The sequence below is a fragment of the Apus apus genome, chromosome 16, assembly GCF_020740795.1.
Source record: "Apus apus isolate bApuApu2 chromosome 16, bApuApu2.pri.cur, whole genome shotgun sequence".
Taxonomy (NCBI): Eukaryota; Metazoa; Chordata; class Aves; order Apodiformes; family Apodidae; genus Apus; species Apus apus.
The window spans coordinates 6,400,482-6,420,472 of NC_067297.1; the positions used below are offsets into that span (position 1 = coordinate 6,400,482).

The 19,991-nt window shown below is 39.0% G+C and overlaps 1 protein-coding gene across 1 annotated transcript in view; it reads right to left on the reverse strand.

The window, feature by feature from the left end:
* Positions 1-19,991, reverse strand: part of PPIL2 (peptidylprolyl isomerase like 2) — a 69,281-nt gene that overhangs the window by 40,181 nt on the left and 9,109 nt on the right. Inside the window, exons 6-10 of the mRNA XM_051634473.1 lie at positions 12,871-12,922; positions 10,657-10,748; positions 9,716-9,805; positions 1,763-1,838; positions 552-712 (exon numbers count right to left, since the gene is read on the reverse strand). Of these exons, the coding sequence (XP_051490433.1) occupies positions 552-712; positions 1,763-1,838; positions 9,716-9,805; positions 10,657-10,748; positions 12,871-12,922 (471 nt within the window). The remainder of the gene's footprint in view (positions 1-551; positions 713-1,762; positions 1,839-9,715; positions 9,806-10,656; positions 10,749-12,870; positions 12,923-19,991) is intronic.

Consider the following 19,991-nt stretch of genomic DNA (forward strand, 5'->3'; position numbering starts at 1 on the left):
TCTCTTGACAGCCATGAACACACAGTAACGTGCACCTGGAAGAACATCCTCTAAAATACTTCACTAAAAATCCTGCATTCGAGTGGAAAAAAAATAAAATGGAGAAGCAGCTGCGGATGATTAATATATTTGCCCACACCAGGAGTGATTCACTTGCACTGCCCAGAAGGTGTGTTCTCTCTGCCAATAACTGTAGGAAGCAACAATAAACAAATTCAAAGTGAGAGAATACAACCTGGGAAAAAAGTTTCTGCCAACGTATACATCATAACCACATCATAAAGATTCCTCCTTCTTGCCGTGCTCCATTTCTAAAACGTTTAGGTTAATTTACAATGATGTAATAAAAAGAAACTCACTGACACATACAATGTTTTTCCAAGGCATCCCAATATGATTCTCATATTCTCATATGTGACAAACTCCCATGTAATAGAAAATATAAGGAGGAGTGTCTGTTTATACTGCAATATGGCCTCTAAACTGAAAAACATCTATTACCATTCTCAAAGAAGTCAATCAGTGCCAAACTACAAATTAAGTCAACTTACTGCATTCAGCTTATCCACTTTCTTCTTTTCAGGAGCCTTCATAGTAGCCGCTAGAATATCATCACCTTTGAATTCCTTATAAAGCTCCAGTAAAGTCTCTCGTGTCTCTGTGTTTGTATTTTTCAAGTAGTAAGATGGATCTAATTTTGCTTTTTCTTCATCTAGATAAGACAAAGTGAAAACATTCACAGTTAAAAGAAAAACTCTTATTTTTGTTCTCCTTCATTTTATTACATATCTAGTCACACAAAAATCTTCCAGATATTATTTCTACTTTTTTTTTTTTAATAAGAAGGCCTAATAACTGTTTTTATTCCTGCAAAACAGTAAAAAATATAAATGTATAACACTAACAACAGTATAACTTGAAATGTAGCACAGTAAATCACAATTTGATAAAGCGTAACAAAAGTAAAAAACAACTTCAAACCAACTGCCGCAAAAATTTGCTTGAAACCACTAGAAATTATCTAAGTTCATGGAAGTCCTGTAGAATTTTGATAGAAGTATAAAGACATGATACAGTTGGGTACAATATAGACTTCTGTCCTTTGTCTCCTCGTTGAACAGCCAGGCCTAAGACGCAGAAATCCCAAAATCAGCTCTTTAATGTGATACTAGGGGCAGGAGGCTCCAGACAGTATAATTTGATATTTATTTTCTTTAATTTTTTTATTTTTACAGATGTCACTTGTTCTCTGTCTTGGTATACCTACTATTGGCTGGATATTACATGTTCTGTCTCTGAGATAATACCCACTGGTTTTCAGCAGGTAAATAGAGAGAGGTTCACTTGCAGAACTACTACTTAAAGAAAAAATAAAAGGCAAGCATAGTAAGACCTAGGTATGAGAAGATAAAAGTTTCCTTGTCTTGGTTCTGGTACATGGCTAATGGACCTTCTGACAAATCACTCCTCTCTCATCTACCTGCTCTTAAAGGATACAGAAAGCTTTCCAAGTTTGTAGAGCACTCAAAAGAGACAGTTAATGACTTCTCAAAGAATCATGTCTTTGCTTCCAAGTTTATTAACACCTTTTGATGTGAAAGGGCAGTTTCAACAAGTTATTCAGATTTCCAGGAAGCTTTAAGAGTTACCACCAGCCACTAAGGGCCGTCCAGCCAGAATACAATGTCAGTTCATTAAGTGAATGTTAGAATTTGCATATTTGGGTTGATGTTCTCTCAGCCTACCTTAAATTCATACTTACCTGGATCAATTACTTTTATGTTGTTCTTAACATGAAAGAAGTTTGAGACATTGAACTTATCCAGGTTTGTTGGATCCTGAAAATAACAAATAAAAAAACAACTATCAGAGAGCTTGGCAGGCACCCATTCCAGGCAACAGGTTAATCTGAAGGCCCGACATGACTATAATAAACGAATCAGGAGAGACAGAATAACTTCCATACACCCCAAACCACAGAAAGAAAAAAAAAGACAGCTATAAAGCAACCAACTGCAACCAGCATCAGTTCACAGTAGGCTCTTTAGGGATCTGGAATTTGGTCCCAAACATACTATTACACATATTTTGCCTACAGAGGTTACTAACAGACCTAAGCTGAGCCCACCCTACCCTAGAATAGAATGAAGAGCTGCAATCCCCTGATTCTTTCAACAATTCTGTGGTTTGGTTTAAGATCTACACAAATCCACATCAGCTACCTCCTTCTATTTATAACAGTGTGCATGATTTGCACATGCTCTGTTAACTTTGTAATGCATTTGAAAATACAAATAAACACGAGAGCAAGTCTGTGCAGTCAGAACTGGTTTTATTGTTGGTTGTTTTATTTTAATAGTGAAATCTTTAACAGTGGAAACTCAAGGAGAACAGCAAAAATACACAGTCAATAACTGAAACTTTCTAGGCAACTTTCTGCGTAACTTTGACCTTTTGTTAGAGTGAGACAAGGAATGCCTACTGGTGATCTAGGTTACATTACACTATTGCTAAACAGTCCCTAATCCTCTTCTTACGACTGCAAGGTTTTCTCCTCAAGCTCCTCTGCAGCACTGAAAGGTCAAAGCATCAGCCCAGGACATCCAGTCATTTCTGGAAATTCTATCTTACACAAAACAATTGAAAATCTAAAATATCAAAATATCTTTATATTATACAATAGCTTCAAGTTCAGGATAAAAATAATGCAAAGAACCATGACACTGACATGAAAAGTATTATCCCAAATGAATTAAACAAAGCTTCTCAGATCACTGCTGTCAGTGAGAACTTCCAACTGTTCCATCTCTGCTAAAAGTAATTACTAATACAAGCAGAGCTGGTAGCTCCATCACTTATTAAATGATCTCATTATGCCTTTCGTTCATCCCTGCAATGTTATGCTTCCACCAGAGAGTGCACTTTTAGTTTTACTGCTGGTAGTAAAACAAAAACATTTTTCAAATCAAACTGTGTGATTCTGCACCCTAATGGTGACCTCCTGGCTTTCTGCTCTCTCCATTCCCAATCACCACGTAACAATTTTCTATTGTCTTCTACCCACTATTCCCCTCTGATAAATCTTCGTCACAACATGGACTGTCAAAAAAACCCAACCAAAAACCACAAGATATTTTATCTTTAAGATCTTGCATTAGAAACGGATTATCTTTTAATAAAAGTACTATGGAACTGGAAATTTGTACCTGTTTTCCAACCATTTTTGTATCGTCTTGACACCTGCATTCTGGTGTATTTTTTATTTAGTACCTCACATACATATCTATGTATGTTTGAATAAAGCTAGTTTCAGCCTTGCCCTCTGACAATCAACAAGATGCATGTAGAAAGTCTGGAGAAAAGGCTCTGTGTGTTTCCAGAAGACACATGTTGCCTCCTCCCAAACACTCATGAGCTGCAGCTTTCCCAGACAGAAGTCATTGCTTTGCACATAAATGTACCACCTCCAAAGGTGAAGGAAGTGAGATTGCTTACCCTTTTCAGAAAAGGAAAATAAATAACCTGTGTATTAATATTAATGGAGTTCCTCAAGTTGAAATTTGATCAATTCCCTCCAGAATTGGGAATCAATCAGCCAACTATTTTTCCTAGGCGTTCCTCCTGATTCCTCCCTCTCAAATGCAGCATCATGATACATTAAGAGGAATTTGATTTGAATTAGTTTGATTAGAATTAGGTAGATGTGCATACTAAATGCAATGCTCCTGCATTGAATTCATTGCAGTGAATATTAACTTAAACACAAGACACCATTTATTTCTACCATTCCCAAGGGCAGAAACACATTTGACCAGTCCAGCCTGTGCTACAGAGGACAGAAACCATTTCCTTACTGATGGTAATGAGCCCTATAACACAAGATGCATTTTTTTTTTTAAGGTAGGTCTATGTAAATTTTAAAAGTATGCATGCTCCTTAGACATACCTTCAGGAAGAAAACTGTCTAAACATTAATAATTAGCCTGCCAAGTTCCTCTCTTTGCATCCATGACAACTACTGGGCACAGAATCAAAGCAGTCAGACCAAGGCACCACAGGGACAGGCAGTGGTGTCAGTCTTGAGCTCTAATGAACCAACAGCCTCTCCTACTCAGAGAAAGGCTGGACTCCCATCCCTGTTCAGATTACAGCTTAAAGCCTAAAGGCCTAAAGAAGTTAATTCTGTGTAAACACACAGAAACCAGAAAGGAAGATTAATCATGAAGAATAAATTGGCCTACTTTTGTTTGTCTTAGCATGTTTAATAATATGTATTCAAATTATCATGGTAGTAGTATCAGGATCTTTCTTATTAAGGTTGCAAACTAAAGTTAGCAAATTACTAACAAAGATACAGACTTCAAAAAGTTGCTATTATCACAACTATTAAAAATCTCATATTTGTTGTTTTCCTGAAAGCTAAGCTCTGAAAACAATCTCAAGTTTTATTCCACTTTTTTCCCCCTATCATTTTCCTGTTTCACCTATTTAGAGAAATAGCTTAAACTCCATCAATCTTAAGCACTATAGACACAACTCCCCTAAGGAGCAGGTTAAAACCAGAGCAGTTTCAGACTGTGTGATTTCTCTAAGGCCTGATTCCTCTCTTACTATTTAGTCAGCCATGCTGCATCCCTAATTATCTTCAGGACTGTTACCTTCATACACTGACCATGTCCCAACAGGCCACTTCTTTACCAGCCACTCTGCACACGTATTGGTGCAGGAGTCACGCTCACAGGGCCCTTCACTCCCAACTGAGAAGAAATCTGCTCTGACCTTCTGTCACACCAAGAGCAAACGAGAAATAGCTGAGGAGCAAAATATCAATTAACAGTGTGCAGCTCAGCTACCTTCAACTTAGCTCATTAGTTACGCTTCCTGCCACAAATGCCAATGGTGTTTAACAGCTTGTTGGGAACCATGTCTTGTCCACGGCTGATTAGGTTGTACAGAAACAATAAAACTGACATAAGGAAGTACACTACAGTATAAGCTTTGTTTTTCCTTTAACAGCAGCAAAGCTGTTCTCATTCCACTCAGACTTTTTTTTTTTTTTGTCTATTTCTCCTAGGGACTCCCCTCTATTTCTGTGGTGCAAAGCAGATGCATTTGGTGGCACACATCTACCCAGGAAGGCCCTCAGTTATCAGAGGACTGTGACTATGACCACTGGCACAACAGGCTTGGGGGGGTTACTGCAGTTCTGCCAGGCAAGAGGAACAGACCCCCTCACCTCCGTTTTACCTGCAAGCACCGCCATTGAGCAGAGCCCTCCTCAGGACCCCTGCACACTTGCTCTGATGGGAAGAAGTCCACAGGACTCTCAGAGCCCACCACCATGTTCAGCAAGGCACTACCTGACCCTGTTTCTCTCTGTGCATCTTAAGCTGGGTCAGACACTTGCTTCAGTTTGCCCACTGTTATAGGAGGGAATCCAGACCACATTTATTTATGTGCTTGCTATTAAGTTCCACATCATTCCACAAAGAATAATTGGCAAAATATAAGATTGAAACTCACATGGAATTTACAGTAGCACAAATTAATAATAACTTCTACTAGACTGTTTTGACTAGATTTTGTCGCAAAGATTAAAAGCTGGACAGCAGACCCTGTGATCTAACACACCCCAAAAATTTATTTGGATAATTACTTCATATTAGGTTAATCAAGGTAGTCACTTAGATTGAAAACTAGCTGAAAACCTGTAAAAGACAGGACTCGAAGGACTCAGTCAGAGCCTAATGCAACCTTATTGTCAAACCTCTTCCAAAGCTGTACTGAATCCTAACATTAAAACAACTGCAAAGTGAAATGATGACCAGCAGTGTACCAGAATGAGAAGCAGAAAAGGGAGACAAGAATGATGCAAACAAACTTCAACAATACCAGCTTTCCTATTACAGATACCCTGTTCCCATAGATGTTGAAGTGCTTTACATCATACCTTTACTCATTAAATATAACTAATAAATCTTGAAGTACTTGAGCTGTCTGTCAGCTGGAAGCACATTCATGACATTGGCAAGGGATGCTAAGTTAGGCTGAGCTGATCATCAATCAAGGTAAAAGGATACAAGTGGATTTAGTTATGAGAAACACAGACAAAATACAACAGCAATACTGCATTTAGAAGAGATATGAGGCAGTACAGCTGAGAAAAATACTACCTGAAATAATTATAAACTGTAAGGAGAGATAAATTTGGAAAAACATAACACCTGCACTGCAGAAGATGGAAAGCTTGACTTGACTTTGTGGGAAGATCCTGCAGCTAAGAAAGGGAAATTTCAGCTTGGAAGTAAAGAGCTACAGTATAAAAAATCCAGTTACACTAAGACTGCTGGTGTCTAGGAAGAGTTTAATGTGGAATAATATCATGTGTATTTCTGATGTTATCAGCAAGGTTTTAAACCAGATTCCATTACATCTTTTGCCTGAATAAGTACATTCCCGTTTTGGTAATGCATCCTGCACACCAGGATATAGTATTATTCTATACCTCCTGCCCTGCGGGGCTGGATAATATCGCCATATGTTGATGAAAAACTGCCATGCTCTACCCCAGAACACCTGCAGGGGAAAAAAAGCAATTCCTGTATATGTAAGTGCAGGAAGCACTGCAGGTTGCTTTACAGAGAGCAGCACATCATAGATCTAAGATAACCCTACTAACAACTACAGTTGTGATTTTGCTTTCTTCAGTTCCAGATCCAAAAGAATGTATCATTTTTAGCACGCAAACTTAATAGCAATAGGACACAAATAACTGTTGCTGTAATCACACTGACCAGCTGAGATGGTGCTCACAAGAAAAGATAACAAGGATGAACTGTGATTCGTGTTTGAATAATGTTTAGCACCAAGAACAGAAGAATTGCATGCAACTCTCTCTTTCAGAATGAACAAATTTTTTGTTGTTTTGTTTTAAGTTATATACATTAGGAGAGAGAGGTCAAGTTTGAGGTCAGTTGCTATTCTGGTAAAAGAACATCCCTAGCAGCTGTAGGATTGCCTTTTATGTATCACTAAGGAGAAGTGTGATGAAACAAATCTGTAAACATACATTATACAAATTTTCCATTTATCATCTTGTATTTCACTACCAAACACAGGTACCCCATCTGCTCCCCAGGATATTCAGAGTCAGCCTCTGGAAATGCTATTTTCTATTGATAAACACAGCTATTACAGACAGTCCTATTCAGCTGTTATTTGCAAAGCAAAGAATGTTTTTTACAGCAACTTCCTTTATCTTCCTTCTTGCCAAATAGCAGGGTCACTGTTTTGTTACCAACTCACTCTCCATTCCAATTCTCTCAGATACCACAGCACTCAATTTCCACAAGGGAATGGGAAAGCAATAAAATGACAAATTTCAACACAGAAATGAAAGATTTTTAAGAGAAGCAGAATTTGGGATAGAGGTCTAGAGCCACAAATTGAAACACAACAGATTGCAGTCACAAACTCTGGCTGAGAAACAAAGCCACAGGTGGTAGAGCTTGGCCATCATGCTGCCTGCAGTCTTGTCAATTGGACAGCTTATAAAGAAGACACTGTTCTGTCTTTAACAATTTACATGAAGAAAACATGAGAAAATAACATCCAACTCCTATACCACATACACATAAGCAATTTTAATAGCCAGGCTAGTCATAACAATTCAGGTTGCATTCTGGCCCCAACAAAGCAAGCAACATTTGAATAGGAAAAATCAGGGTATGCTTCAAGCATGCAGAGGATGTTGTGCAGTGCATTAAATGGTGCATTCAACTCTCTGAATCCATTTTAGCTTATTTATTGGAAATTGGTTTAATAAAAATAAAATAAATTAAAAATCTAACTAGTTGAAGGGTCAAACTTCAGCTGCTTAACAGCACATTCAGATGGTCTAAATCTTGGCCAGTCCAATGTCTGAACTTACTTGAGAAGAGTATGCCACAAGATTCTACACTGCAGATCTTCAGTAACACCAATCCATAATAAGCTTTTTAATTAAGAGGAACAAATCTACTCAGGCATTAAAAGTGTCACTCTAAATGGAGGTAAGGGAGGTACAGGCAGTGCATGGCTGCGTGCAGCTGGCAGGACGACTATACCAGTGACTAGACAACTATCACAGTCTACTGAGTTTCCGTTAATGGATATATTCCTCCAAGCAAGATAGAAACCCAACATGTCAAGAATAGAATGATGATGAAAAATGTTGATAAAAATCCACATAGGGAACATGTAATTGCCAGCAATTGCATTTTGAGATTTAGGGGACTATAGCATCTTCTGCTATAGCTAAGTGTGTAACAGTAACACACTCACCACATACATTCTATTCCAAACCTACAAAACATATAAAAATATTTTTAAATGACTGCACGTTTCAATTACTTGTTCAAAATAATTTTTAGTCACACATGTTGTCTTTTATTACTATTCCAAATCCATTAGCAACCACGCAGTTACATCCAAATAATATTCTGTTGGGAGCTTTCAAGCTAAGCTTTGTGCTTCCTCTGCATTAAAAATATTTTACTTTGTTGCATTAGCTTGAATAGCCACAAGCCCAAAGGAACAGAAGAAAAATATTTATTAACATGCTGTTCAACACTGGGGAGTTGCACAGAAGGGATAATTTAAATTTAGACATAAATGAAAAATATTTTTCTATTCAAACTAGACTGTATTGATCTTGGTTAGTGGCAATTAACTGTTCATGAGATGCATAATAACTCATTATTCCAATAAGGATCCTTGAATTTTGAAATCATGCAAGTTTAAAAATGCCTACTTTTAAGCAAAAAGTTTTACATCTTTTAATATTAAACTCCATCTGTAAACAGAATTTTACAATCTTCTTAAATACTGTTAAAATCAGTAAAAGACCAACATTAGTATCTATTCAGAAGCAAACCATTCTAGGCAAACACTTGAAGAAAATCTTCTGGTTTGCTGCTTATTTTACTCTACATTTAGATAAACATTCTATTAAAAATACTTTACTGAAGTTTTGACCTTTTAGGTAACTTCAAAAGAGTAAGATGGACAAGTAACTTCAGCCGTAATGCAACATGTTGATTTCCTAAGTTTCTATACTTTACATTCTAAAACATGTTTCCTTTGATAGCACCAACCATGTGCTGTTGGCTGCCTAGAGCTGAAAATTATTCTGGACATATCTTTCCATTTCCTGTACTCAGTCTTTTCCCAAAGCACTCCTGTTAAGCCTCACAATAAATGAGAGGTGTCACAGTAATTTTTCAGGTAAGATTAACTGAAAAAAAACCCACAAAATCTTATGTGTAGTTTCATATCTAAAACTTACAATTATGCACAAGACCTTATATTCAGTCAGATACAGTGAGCAACAGCAAATTCATTGTCAAAACTCACATTTTTACACAGCATCCTCGGCTTTTTCTGAGTACAGGTTTTATTTGCTCCTTCAATTTACAAAGTTAAACAATCTGCTTATCTACAAGGCACACCATAATGACTCCAGAGATCTGTCAAGCTCTAAGTTACATGGCATCTTTGTGGCTCATCTGGATAACAAACAAAATACAGCAGTTCCCCTTCTACCCACCTCCAAGACTCACACACAATGTCTCTCTGCTCAATTACTCTGGATTCTTGCTACAACAGTGTACACTGCAACTTTTCATCCCCTGCAAAAAGCTGTATTGTAAGACACTTAACAGAGAGAAAAGTTTACCTGCAGTGTCACAATGTCTTGCCGAGTGAAGGGCTCATCTGTCAAAAGATCCTTGTAGCTCTTTGGTTTTATGTTCAGCTGCTCAACTGCCTAACAGCCAGGCCAAAGACACAGATATTAAACATTGGTTTCTAATGTGTAAATTTTACTAGTAAATATGTGATACTAATAAAATCTTAAAACTACAAATGATAGAGAAAACAACTTCACCCTTCATTCTCAACTAACACCCACAATATTTTCATCAAAATGTGATTAATCTAGCCTTTTCCTTGATTGCAATGGTTTCAGCTTGTTCTTCTCTCAGTAATTGGAAGTCAGATTTCAAAAAGCAGATGTTTAAGTGTTATATGGATCTATTACTTGAAGGATTTATTTGCTACTGAAAAAAAAATAAACCTTGCTTTTACCATCAGAATTATGCAAACAAGCCACAATTAAAATTCCACTTGGGTTCATACAAATGTTCACAAAACACAAATAAAAATGCAAGTCAAGTGTCCATTAAATTATTTTATCTGCTCTTTCCCCAGCTCCAGTAAAAATACTCTTTTTTATTCACTGGTATGAATAGAAGTAAGGCAATTTGTGTTTTGGTGATGACTGTATCAGAAAGAAGATTTGCCAGAAGAAAAGAAGATTGTGATGAATTCAACTGAGGAGCTTATAAAAGCTACTCATTTTAGCCTACAAGATTCAGAGCATGCAGGTTAACTTAGGAAAGGTTTCAAAAGTATCTTTCAAATATTTTTTAGGGTTGTTTATACTTGGGAGGCAAAAGTTGGACAGCAATTCGTGAAGTCAGTTCATCTCCTTGTACTTTAATGTTCCTCAATGTAGAACAAGAATAAAACATACCCACCTTTCTAAAGCATTTTGTGATATTGAATGAAATGCATCAATTATAAAATATTAATAATGAAATGCAAAAGAGAACCTACCTCATAGGCAAACACATTTCCAGTTGTCTTGATGGCCACAATATGGGAGTTATTGGTGAATACAGTAAACAGCACTGGACAGTGGTATTTACCTGATGGAGGGGGAAAAATTTAAATTTGGCATGAAGTTCATGCAACTGTTTTGAAATAGTTAATTTCTATTATCCCTTTGAAGGATATTTGCATTGATTTCTAAGTGTAACTTCAGTGTGTATTTAATGATGCTTTAACTACACTTTGATTCCTTGGCACCAAATAGAAAAGGTAATACTTCAGAGAATTATGAAGCAAGAAATGAAGTTTTTAAATCTACTGCCTTCAATCCCACAACACAGAACTTTGACCAACTTCCTTGGTATCTATGAAATACCACAAGATTATTATTATTGTTGTAATCAAAGCTCTATTGATACCATGAGCCTGTACCTTGTAACATCCCCAGTGCTCTAATTTCAGTGTTGTTACCAGGAATAAAAGTTTAGCTCTCCTCCAACAAAGAAGTTCAAAGCATTTGTTGTGCTTTTAGGAGAGGAAAGCATTTTGTATTCAAATGTGGCAAGAAGAATGCCATTAAATCTGAACACGTTATTCAGTAAGGAACCCAGCTTCTGCCCTAATCAAGCTGTGAATTTTCCCAGGAGGGTCAGCATAAATCTTAAGCATGTCAACAACAAGGAAACTGAAGGAAGGCAATGCATGAGGAAAAAGAAAAATGTCTGGATGATCTCAGCATTTGTTACTCAGCATCAGTTATTCATACCTGATCAGTTTGCTAGACCTGGGGGCTTGGGTGAGACTTTTGAAACAGGTTGGGACTATTTGATTCTTTTTTCCTAATTACCATCTGAAAACCAAAACCAGCAGGAATACCAGAGCAGAGACTGCTCACAGTGACTGCAAAGACAGGAGAAGCAGCATTTTTACCAAAAACTGATCAGACAGAGGAAGATCTCTGACCTTCAGCACACAGATGCAAGTAAAAACTGAGGACTGTTTTTGTCAATGCCATCAGAGCTGTAGGAAAGCCATTGCCACAAGGCACTGAGAGAAAGTTCAGAAGGGGATTTTGGGAAGTGGCATCAGGGTATGGCCCAACTGGTGGATACAGAAACATGCTGGTAAAATGTGAGGTCTCACTCGGCTGCATAAAAAAAAGCAAATCACCATGTTTGCAGTTCAAGGAAAAGCAGAGCTGCTGAGGGCACACACTTGTTGATCTGGATAGAAGGTACTGGGCTAAGGAGGGATCCCTAAATAGAAGAAACTGCAATATCTGAAGACCTTTTTATCAAACAGGTGAGAACAGAGAAGATGCTACATACTCAGCGACCGGTCTATATGTTAAGATTTAAATAAATGTTGCTGCTAGCCAGAAATGCAACATTGTACTATTCTTCTTTTGTTGCATTCTCCCTTGACTTGTTGATGACGCAGCACGCACCTTTTCAAGGAAAAGGCTTTTGAGACACAGCATCTTTCAAAAATCTAGGCCATAGTGACTATTGACCATTTTTTAACACCCTGTTCTTGAGACAGATGGAATACAAAATGCAGAAGAAATAATCCATCAGCTAGAGAAAAAACCTTGTAGTCTATGGACTTTGGTGAGATAAGGTGACAGACACTACAGGATTTTATTCCCACCTAATGCTTGCCACTCATTTCAAAGAAATCATTATCTGCCTTGTAAAAGATGAATTCATCTCCACTCTTTTATTCCTAGCATCCTCTCTTAGATGGCAGATTCTGTATCTTTAACCCTGCAGAAATAAAACCTAAGGTTGTTTTCTTGTGCGCTGTTATTCATGAAACCCCATGTGTTCATTTAAGTCTGATGCATTTTTATCAACAAAAAGTTGCTCAAAACCAAGCAAATAGCAAATATTGCCATAAGCAAGTTAGAAAAAAGATAACTTATTCTAGAAATTTAGCCTTTTCTGAAATTTTTCCTTACAGCAAACAGTACCTTACTGCAGTAGCAGCTATACTAAAGTGAAATTGCTGAATAATTTACAGCTCCCCAGTGTAAAGAAAAACAGTAAGGGACCTTTACAGGTAAACATGTCACTCATAAGAAGCAGTTATTCTACTCAAAAAATAAAAAGCATCTTAGAGAACACAAACTAGGTAACTTTACCATGAGTAAGACAACCCAAAATTTATTAAGGCACTCATTAAGAAAACAGAGAACCCACAGAATATCACTGCACTTACCTTCACTGTTCTTAGCAAAATTCAGCTTTATAAGTGATTTGGCATCTAGTTTCTGAAGAAAATGAAACATTAAAAAAAATTAATCACAACAGAATCCAACCATTTAAACAAAAGGAAACTGTAACATCAGTGTTAATGTTTTGCAAGTTGTCTGAAGCATCAGAACCCTGAAAGGGAAGTTTGCATGAAAATCTAAGAAGCAAAAATCACTGCTGCTGATTTGATTCTGCTGAGGTGATGATTCAGAAGGGACCTCTGATGAGAGCCATGAAGTCAGCAAACCATTTTGGCAATTGTTGAGGCTTGGGCCCAACACGACAGCAAAGAACCAGCCCGTGGCCGCTCACTCAGCTCTCCCCTCACACACTCTGGGATGAGGAGGACAAAGCCCAACCTCCACCACTCTGCCTCTGCAGCTCAAGCTCCTCTTCCTAAACCGCTCGCTCTGCTCAGGTGTTACAGCTGCTCTTTCGTATGTTAATGGCAGAGGCGCATCTATTGTCCCTCTCACGGCTCCTTGGCTGGGTTCGGAGCTGGGGCAGCTCCTCAGCTTCTCCCCGGAGCCACCCCCGGGGCCCTTCCCCTGCTACCCAAAATCCCGCCAAAACAAACCAGCACCACAATCAAACTCACCACCTTTTCTAAAACAACTGTCGTTTTCCTTTTGCTTCAGAAAATGTGTAGTGGCACCCACAAGAGACAACTAGCAATAATGAAGAGAAACAGAGGCACGAACTCTCCAGAGAGGCACTTGGGGATATGAGGGGAAACCCAGGAGGGATCCTGGCCCAGCCAATCCCTAGGTAACAATTCCACAGCAGAATGAACCAAGATGGCAGCCGAGGCCAGGAGGTCCTGCACAAAATGAGGGCAACGTTCTCCAACTCCAGAGAGGACACCACAAATTAACCTAGTTCCTGCTCACTCATGCTTCATCATAAGAATGATAAATAAAATGTCTATGACATTTTTCTGCTGCCCTCACTCCAGAGGGATCTTCTAACACAGGGAGAGAAGAGCTATTAGTCTGGCAAATACTTCTGAACGATCAGGCTGCTTGCTGCCTCTCCACAGCCTTCCTAAGACACAAAAGCTGCAAGCACACCCAAAATAAGTGAGCCCTCGGTAGCATGAGAGGGCAGGTTCACATATGCCAGACATTGCATAAGGTCAGTCTGTGATTCAGACACATCAGTGGCATGGCAGGATGTGCCACCACTGGGGTCACCCCACCAGCACAGCCAGGTAACACCTGACTGGGGGCACCGAGCTGGAGATGAAGTCCAGCTCAGAAAGCGGCAAGGCTGAGTCAGGATCTCAGATTAAAAAAAAAACACCAACCGAACTCTTTGATCAGCTGTCAGAGACAGTTTCACTGCCACATTGATGGTTATAAGCACACATAGCACAGGGCTTTCAAAAGAAACAATTGATTCTCTTCTCAAAACACACACCTGAGCAGATTAGGGAGGTTTTTATAACCCAGACAGCTTTTTATAAACAGCTATGGCTGGCAATCTGCCAGCTGCAGTGCCAACACTGCTACTTCAATCATTATGGCAAAGAGCAACAACAAAATGATGAGAAACTAAGTCAGTGGGCTTTTTCTGCCTCATCAAAATTCATATTTGTGGTTCAGAGAGTACTATGACAGCTGGACTCATTCGTTTATAGGAGGGCACTTCTCAAATTGTTTTCAGCCAACTGGCAGGCTTATTTCTTTAATTTATTAGCAAGAGAGTAATGAGGGTTTGTAGGAATAAGATGGGAAGGAAAGGAGGAGGCCAGGTTAGGTTATATTTAGTTAGGCAATGGAAGGAGAGAGTTGCTGTTTTTCTTTAAGTGGATTCTCAAAAAAAACAACAAAAAAACCAACAACCCAAACCCCAACATCTGCACACTGCTGATGACAGCAAAGGCAATGGCATCTTCTGAAAGAACTAAGTGAATGCAGAGCTTTATTCACTTATTTATCTTCTAACTAGAAAAAATTGTCAAAGAAATAGTAGGGGAACTGCAGAGTTGCCAAAATGAACATATGATCCTGGACAGATCTGTTCAACCTAAACAACTTATTAACACAAAGCAGCATCCATCTGTGCACATGTTGTGCAACAGCCCAAAAATTACGTTCCAGAAAAAGCTTCTTTAGAAATACGACCACTGGAAACATTGCTAATTTGAAGAAAGGCCTTTAAATTACCCTCCTGGCAGAGCTGTGCTGTTCCTTAAACATATGAACAGATCAACTTTAAACAAAAATGGAAACATTTCCCTAAGAAACAGTTGAGCATGATTTAAGATGCAGATTTATACCTTGACAGAAATTTAGTGGAAAAGACAGACTAAACTGCTGTACTGACTCTAAAGGCAGGAAAACCTGCAGTGTGCTGTTCCATCTGTCAACGCGTGATGTATTGTTAGAAGTGCTGCCAAGCCCTCGGATTTTTACTCCGTACCCAGGGAAAATAGTATGGTATTTCAGGTCCTATCTCTCCATAATATGGGAAGACATTACTTTCAGCATCAGTTACTCATGGTGCATCAGCTGGTCATGCTGGCATCTGCTCCCCACTGAGACCAGCACTTAAACAGTCTTTTATGTCAACAGTAAATTAAAAGAAAACACATTATTTTCATATAGGAGTTGAAATACATGCACTGCTGAAGTCTTTTTCCAGGATGAGAACTCTATATTGAAGTACCATATCAACATTCCTAACTTTTATTGCTGCAGACTGGCCTGCTGTCAAGCTTGTGTTGAAGAAGTGACCTTGGCATGTCAGCTCAGGCCCTTCAGAGCAGCTCTGCACTTCAGCTCAGCGGGCAACAGCTTCGTGCCCGAGCATTCCCATGCTGTATCAGGAGGGAACTTCCCACTACTGATAAAGGATGTTGTTTGTGCAATGTATTTATGAAAAAGGATGGAAACGGACTGAGAGCTGTACATGAGAAAACATGTAGGGGAAATACAATGAGGGCAACACCTCAAAAATATCTGGAGAATCTGATTAACATGTCTAATGCATGGAAAGACAAGAGGGGGGATTTAGTGTTTTGTCGAAGGAGAACTTTGGAGCATCAGAAGGGCAAAACCAGGCAATGATCTGCTAAGAATTGCCATGACCTCACAAAGGCAGCTCAGTGCCAAGACCAGACAACAGCAGAGGAAAGAGCGCAGCCTGCATGCCAGGACTTCAGTAGGTCCAGTTTTGAAAGACCTACGTGTTACACAAGAAACTATGAAAGAACATGATACAGAACACCTGCCTCTTTTTTTTTTTTTTTCCACTCTCAACTTCTTAATTTCATATGCAAGGTTATCTTGCATGTGGGTGAATTTGCTTTTATTTATTCCCCATCAAAACTCAAAGCTTTCCAAGCAACATCACATAGTTTGTTGCCATGGAAATGACCATTATGCCACAAACAGGCATCAGCCTTCACAAGAAGAGACAGCAGGAGTGAATGAGTCCTAAAATGAGTTAAAGTGCTTGTTTTCATGTATTTCTTATTACTAATAAAGCATAAGAGAGCTCAAATATTGCATACACAGCTTAATTTCAAAACTATTTCCAACCCGAGTTTCCCCAACACACACCTACCATCTAGTTTCAGCCAATCTACAGTGAAGAAAGCAAGGAAAAAATGTTTATTAAAAACACATGATGTCATTAAAATTCTAAATTCTTAATGAAAATGAAAGGCCACAAGCATGCACCACTTCCCCTAAGCAGAAATAAGAGCTGCATACTCACTTCTAAAAATATTTTATACAAGAATACTGGAAAGCAGATGCATTTCACGGCACGTAGTGCCAGCTGCTCCACAGCAAGGAAGGGCTCAAAAAACAAACCCACAATACATGCAAGCTCTTTTCTCAGCTGACTCCTCTCTCACAGGCACACTCCGACAAAGGCAGCCAAGGCTACTTTTGGCCATGACCTACTTTCTTGCAGCAGCGAGAAGCCTCACTGCTCTGCATGCTCTCATCTGTCAGCTGCCAGCCCTTGCTCCTGCGGGATCCCAAAGGGCAGCACCCTTTATTGATACCCAAAGCAGAGGTTATTCCCATGCGTAGGTTAGTGGGGCACTGTGGCAGCTCGAGGATGAAGCGCGCCGATTGTTTCGAATTAAATCACCCACTGTCATCACCCTGTGTCTTGTGAAGATATGACCTACAATCCCCACACAGCCATTAGTTACACTCTCTGAACCTCTTTGGTCTGTGGCTGCATGTTCTTCTTGTTAATGAGGCTCTGACCCTGTTGGATACATACCAGCCTGAAAAGCAATCAAAATGGGCTCATTTTTTTCTCCACCCACACATGGGTAGAGTTGGTGACGTGCAGCAAGGGTTGTATTTAGTAAATACAGACTTTCCTGCTCTATCAACAGTAACTGAGTTAGTGTTAAAATGTTCAAAAGTTGGGGATTGGACACACTTCCGAGTGGCCTCTGCCAGGAACACACCATAATCCAGTGAAGCTATTATGGGGAAAAAAATAATGTGTCATGTCTGAACTGGCTAACAACACCAGGACAAAATCAGCCTGTGCTGGTATGGCTACTTGGTAGGTTCTCATCCCACCAAAATAAGCAACACAGAGTTACCTCAAACAGAAGAAAAAGCCAAACCATATATATACCAATATTAAAACACAATGTCTTCTTTCAATTTAATTTTGTATTAAATTCTTTAGTTCCTTTGAAGACAAGACCTGGTACTCTTTGTACACAACTTGACATTTTAAGAAGCCCTTTTACAATTTTCCCTGCTATAAAACCTCCAAGAAAGATGGGGATATGAATTGAATGAATAGTACTGGAGTAACTCCATGGATAATGTTATTTCTTTCAGATCTTGTAAATGGATTTAATGATGATAAAAGACACCAGAAATCCTCAACAAGTCTACATTATGGGAATGTAATTGGAAACAGCAGCACTGTTTTAAAAAGATAACCCATCTTCATGTAGTTTCATATAAAATGAAAAATGTGGGGTCAGCAGCCAAGGGGCCAAAATATTCTCATGATTCAAGGTATCGCTTCTATGTTCAGTCCAATAGCAAAAATGCTAGATATTTATCACATTCTTAGATGAAGCTGCTGTTTAACTGCAGCTTTCATCTACTACTGAACTGGCATGGAAATGGACTCAAAAGATCCTCCATTACACACTTCCAGACCACTGTATTTCCATATTTAAACTTTAATTAAACTGACACCATATGGTCACCAAAGCCTTGTCCAGAGAATCATAAAGATATGCTTGATAACACATATGGCTCACAGATACCAGCAATAACGTTGCTCTATCAAAGAGCACATTAACAGAAAAGGACGCGTAGTTCCCTGTGCGAGGTTAAACTTGGAGTCCTAATGCAGTCAGAAGTCTATCAATCCAGAGACCCACAAGATTAATGGAAAATAAAACTTTGCATAAGTATCAAAAAGCTAATCTCCAATTTTAGTGAAAACCAGGAAGTGAGGATCTGTGGGAAACCTCATGCTGCATCTCATTTAATGCTAAAGCGTCTCACAGCTGCTAGTTTTTCAAGTGTCACAATCACAAAACCCCATCCAAAGTGCATACTTCCTCCAAAACAAGGAAAAGGCAAGAAAGAGACCATCTGTTCAGTCTGTAAAACCTAGATGTACATACTTTTTGCTGTAAGGGAAATAATGCATTAGGAATAATGCTAGACACATTTATCTACCTGTGTCCAGAACTGGTTTACTGGGTAGAACACAGCCCATCACCACAATTCCCATCAGCAAGGTGTGAAGGAGGCATAGCAGCTTGGCCAGTGACACCTGCTTTTATACAGCACTTGAACACTAAATCTAGGCAAATCTCATCTTCTTCACCCTCACTGTCTCCCAAAGATAGAGGGAACTGAAAAATAAATCCCTCTTTCAGGATTGATAAAGGCTAACTCTTCCTGGTGCTGGCTGCACTGCTGTGAAACACATAGGCACAGCTTTGGAAGAGACACAACCAACTATCCACCAGTAACAAAGGAGAGTGAGAAAGTTTCAGAAAACCCAGCAAAAAAGGAGTCATCTCCAGGTCATCAGCCTCACTGGGACCTTCATCCACTTGACCCTTCCTGTGTGTTATGACCATTTCCATTTATGACACATGACTTTCTGATCATTCCTCTGGGCAGAAATCATGTCCTCATATGTTTCTATCCAGGGGCCTTGAAAATATATGGTCACTAGTCAAATATTAACTCATTTCAGCTGTTGACTAAAAGCTAATAATTTCTGAAGCAAATGAGGTAAGACAACACGGTTCAGTTGCTGCATACTGAAGAGTTCATCTCATTCAAAGGGGATTCTGGGCATTTGAGCAGCAGCCTGTGTCTGCTGCCCCAGACAAAAATGCACCTGGAGACAGATGCTTAATGATGATGGCTGTAACCACTCGTGCCTGAAAGCCTGATACAGACCACAGAAATACTGGCAGCAACATCCAACTGGAAACAACAAAAAAACCCCAACAAACAACAAACAAAAACCAAAAAAAGGGAAAAGCAAAAACCACTGCTCCTCCTGGCTAACTCTTATCTATAAATAAAAGTACCTGCTTCTGAAATGACCCAAGCTACCAAGAAAAAATGCAACAGATTATCATATTCTGAAAGCACCCTTCATGTCTCAACACATACACTGAAACTGTTTTCTGTCTTACACTATCATGTGTAATAATACAGCAAAGTATTATAGAAGTATTTCAGGAGGAGATTAGAAAATATTCCCACCACTGCACCAGGCATTCACTCAGCATTTACTGTGTATGGTTAAGACTAACTCTGCTCAAAGAAGATAAATTAAACAGATATGGAGAAGGACAACTGTGACGATTTAGAGTATAGAGAACATGAAGGCAGAAGAACATCTGACAGGAAAATACATGTCCCAGCAAGAAACTGTCAAAAAAACACTGAATTCCTCTGAACTGAATACACAGCTGTAAACACTAAGAGACAGGGGCACAATCTTGGCACACATACAAAAGACTAAGCTGGTCAAACCCAAGATTTTCAGAAGATATCTATCAGAGGAAAAAACACCAGAAGAACCTCTCAGCAGTCATGGCAGGCAGAAAGC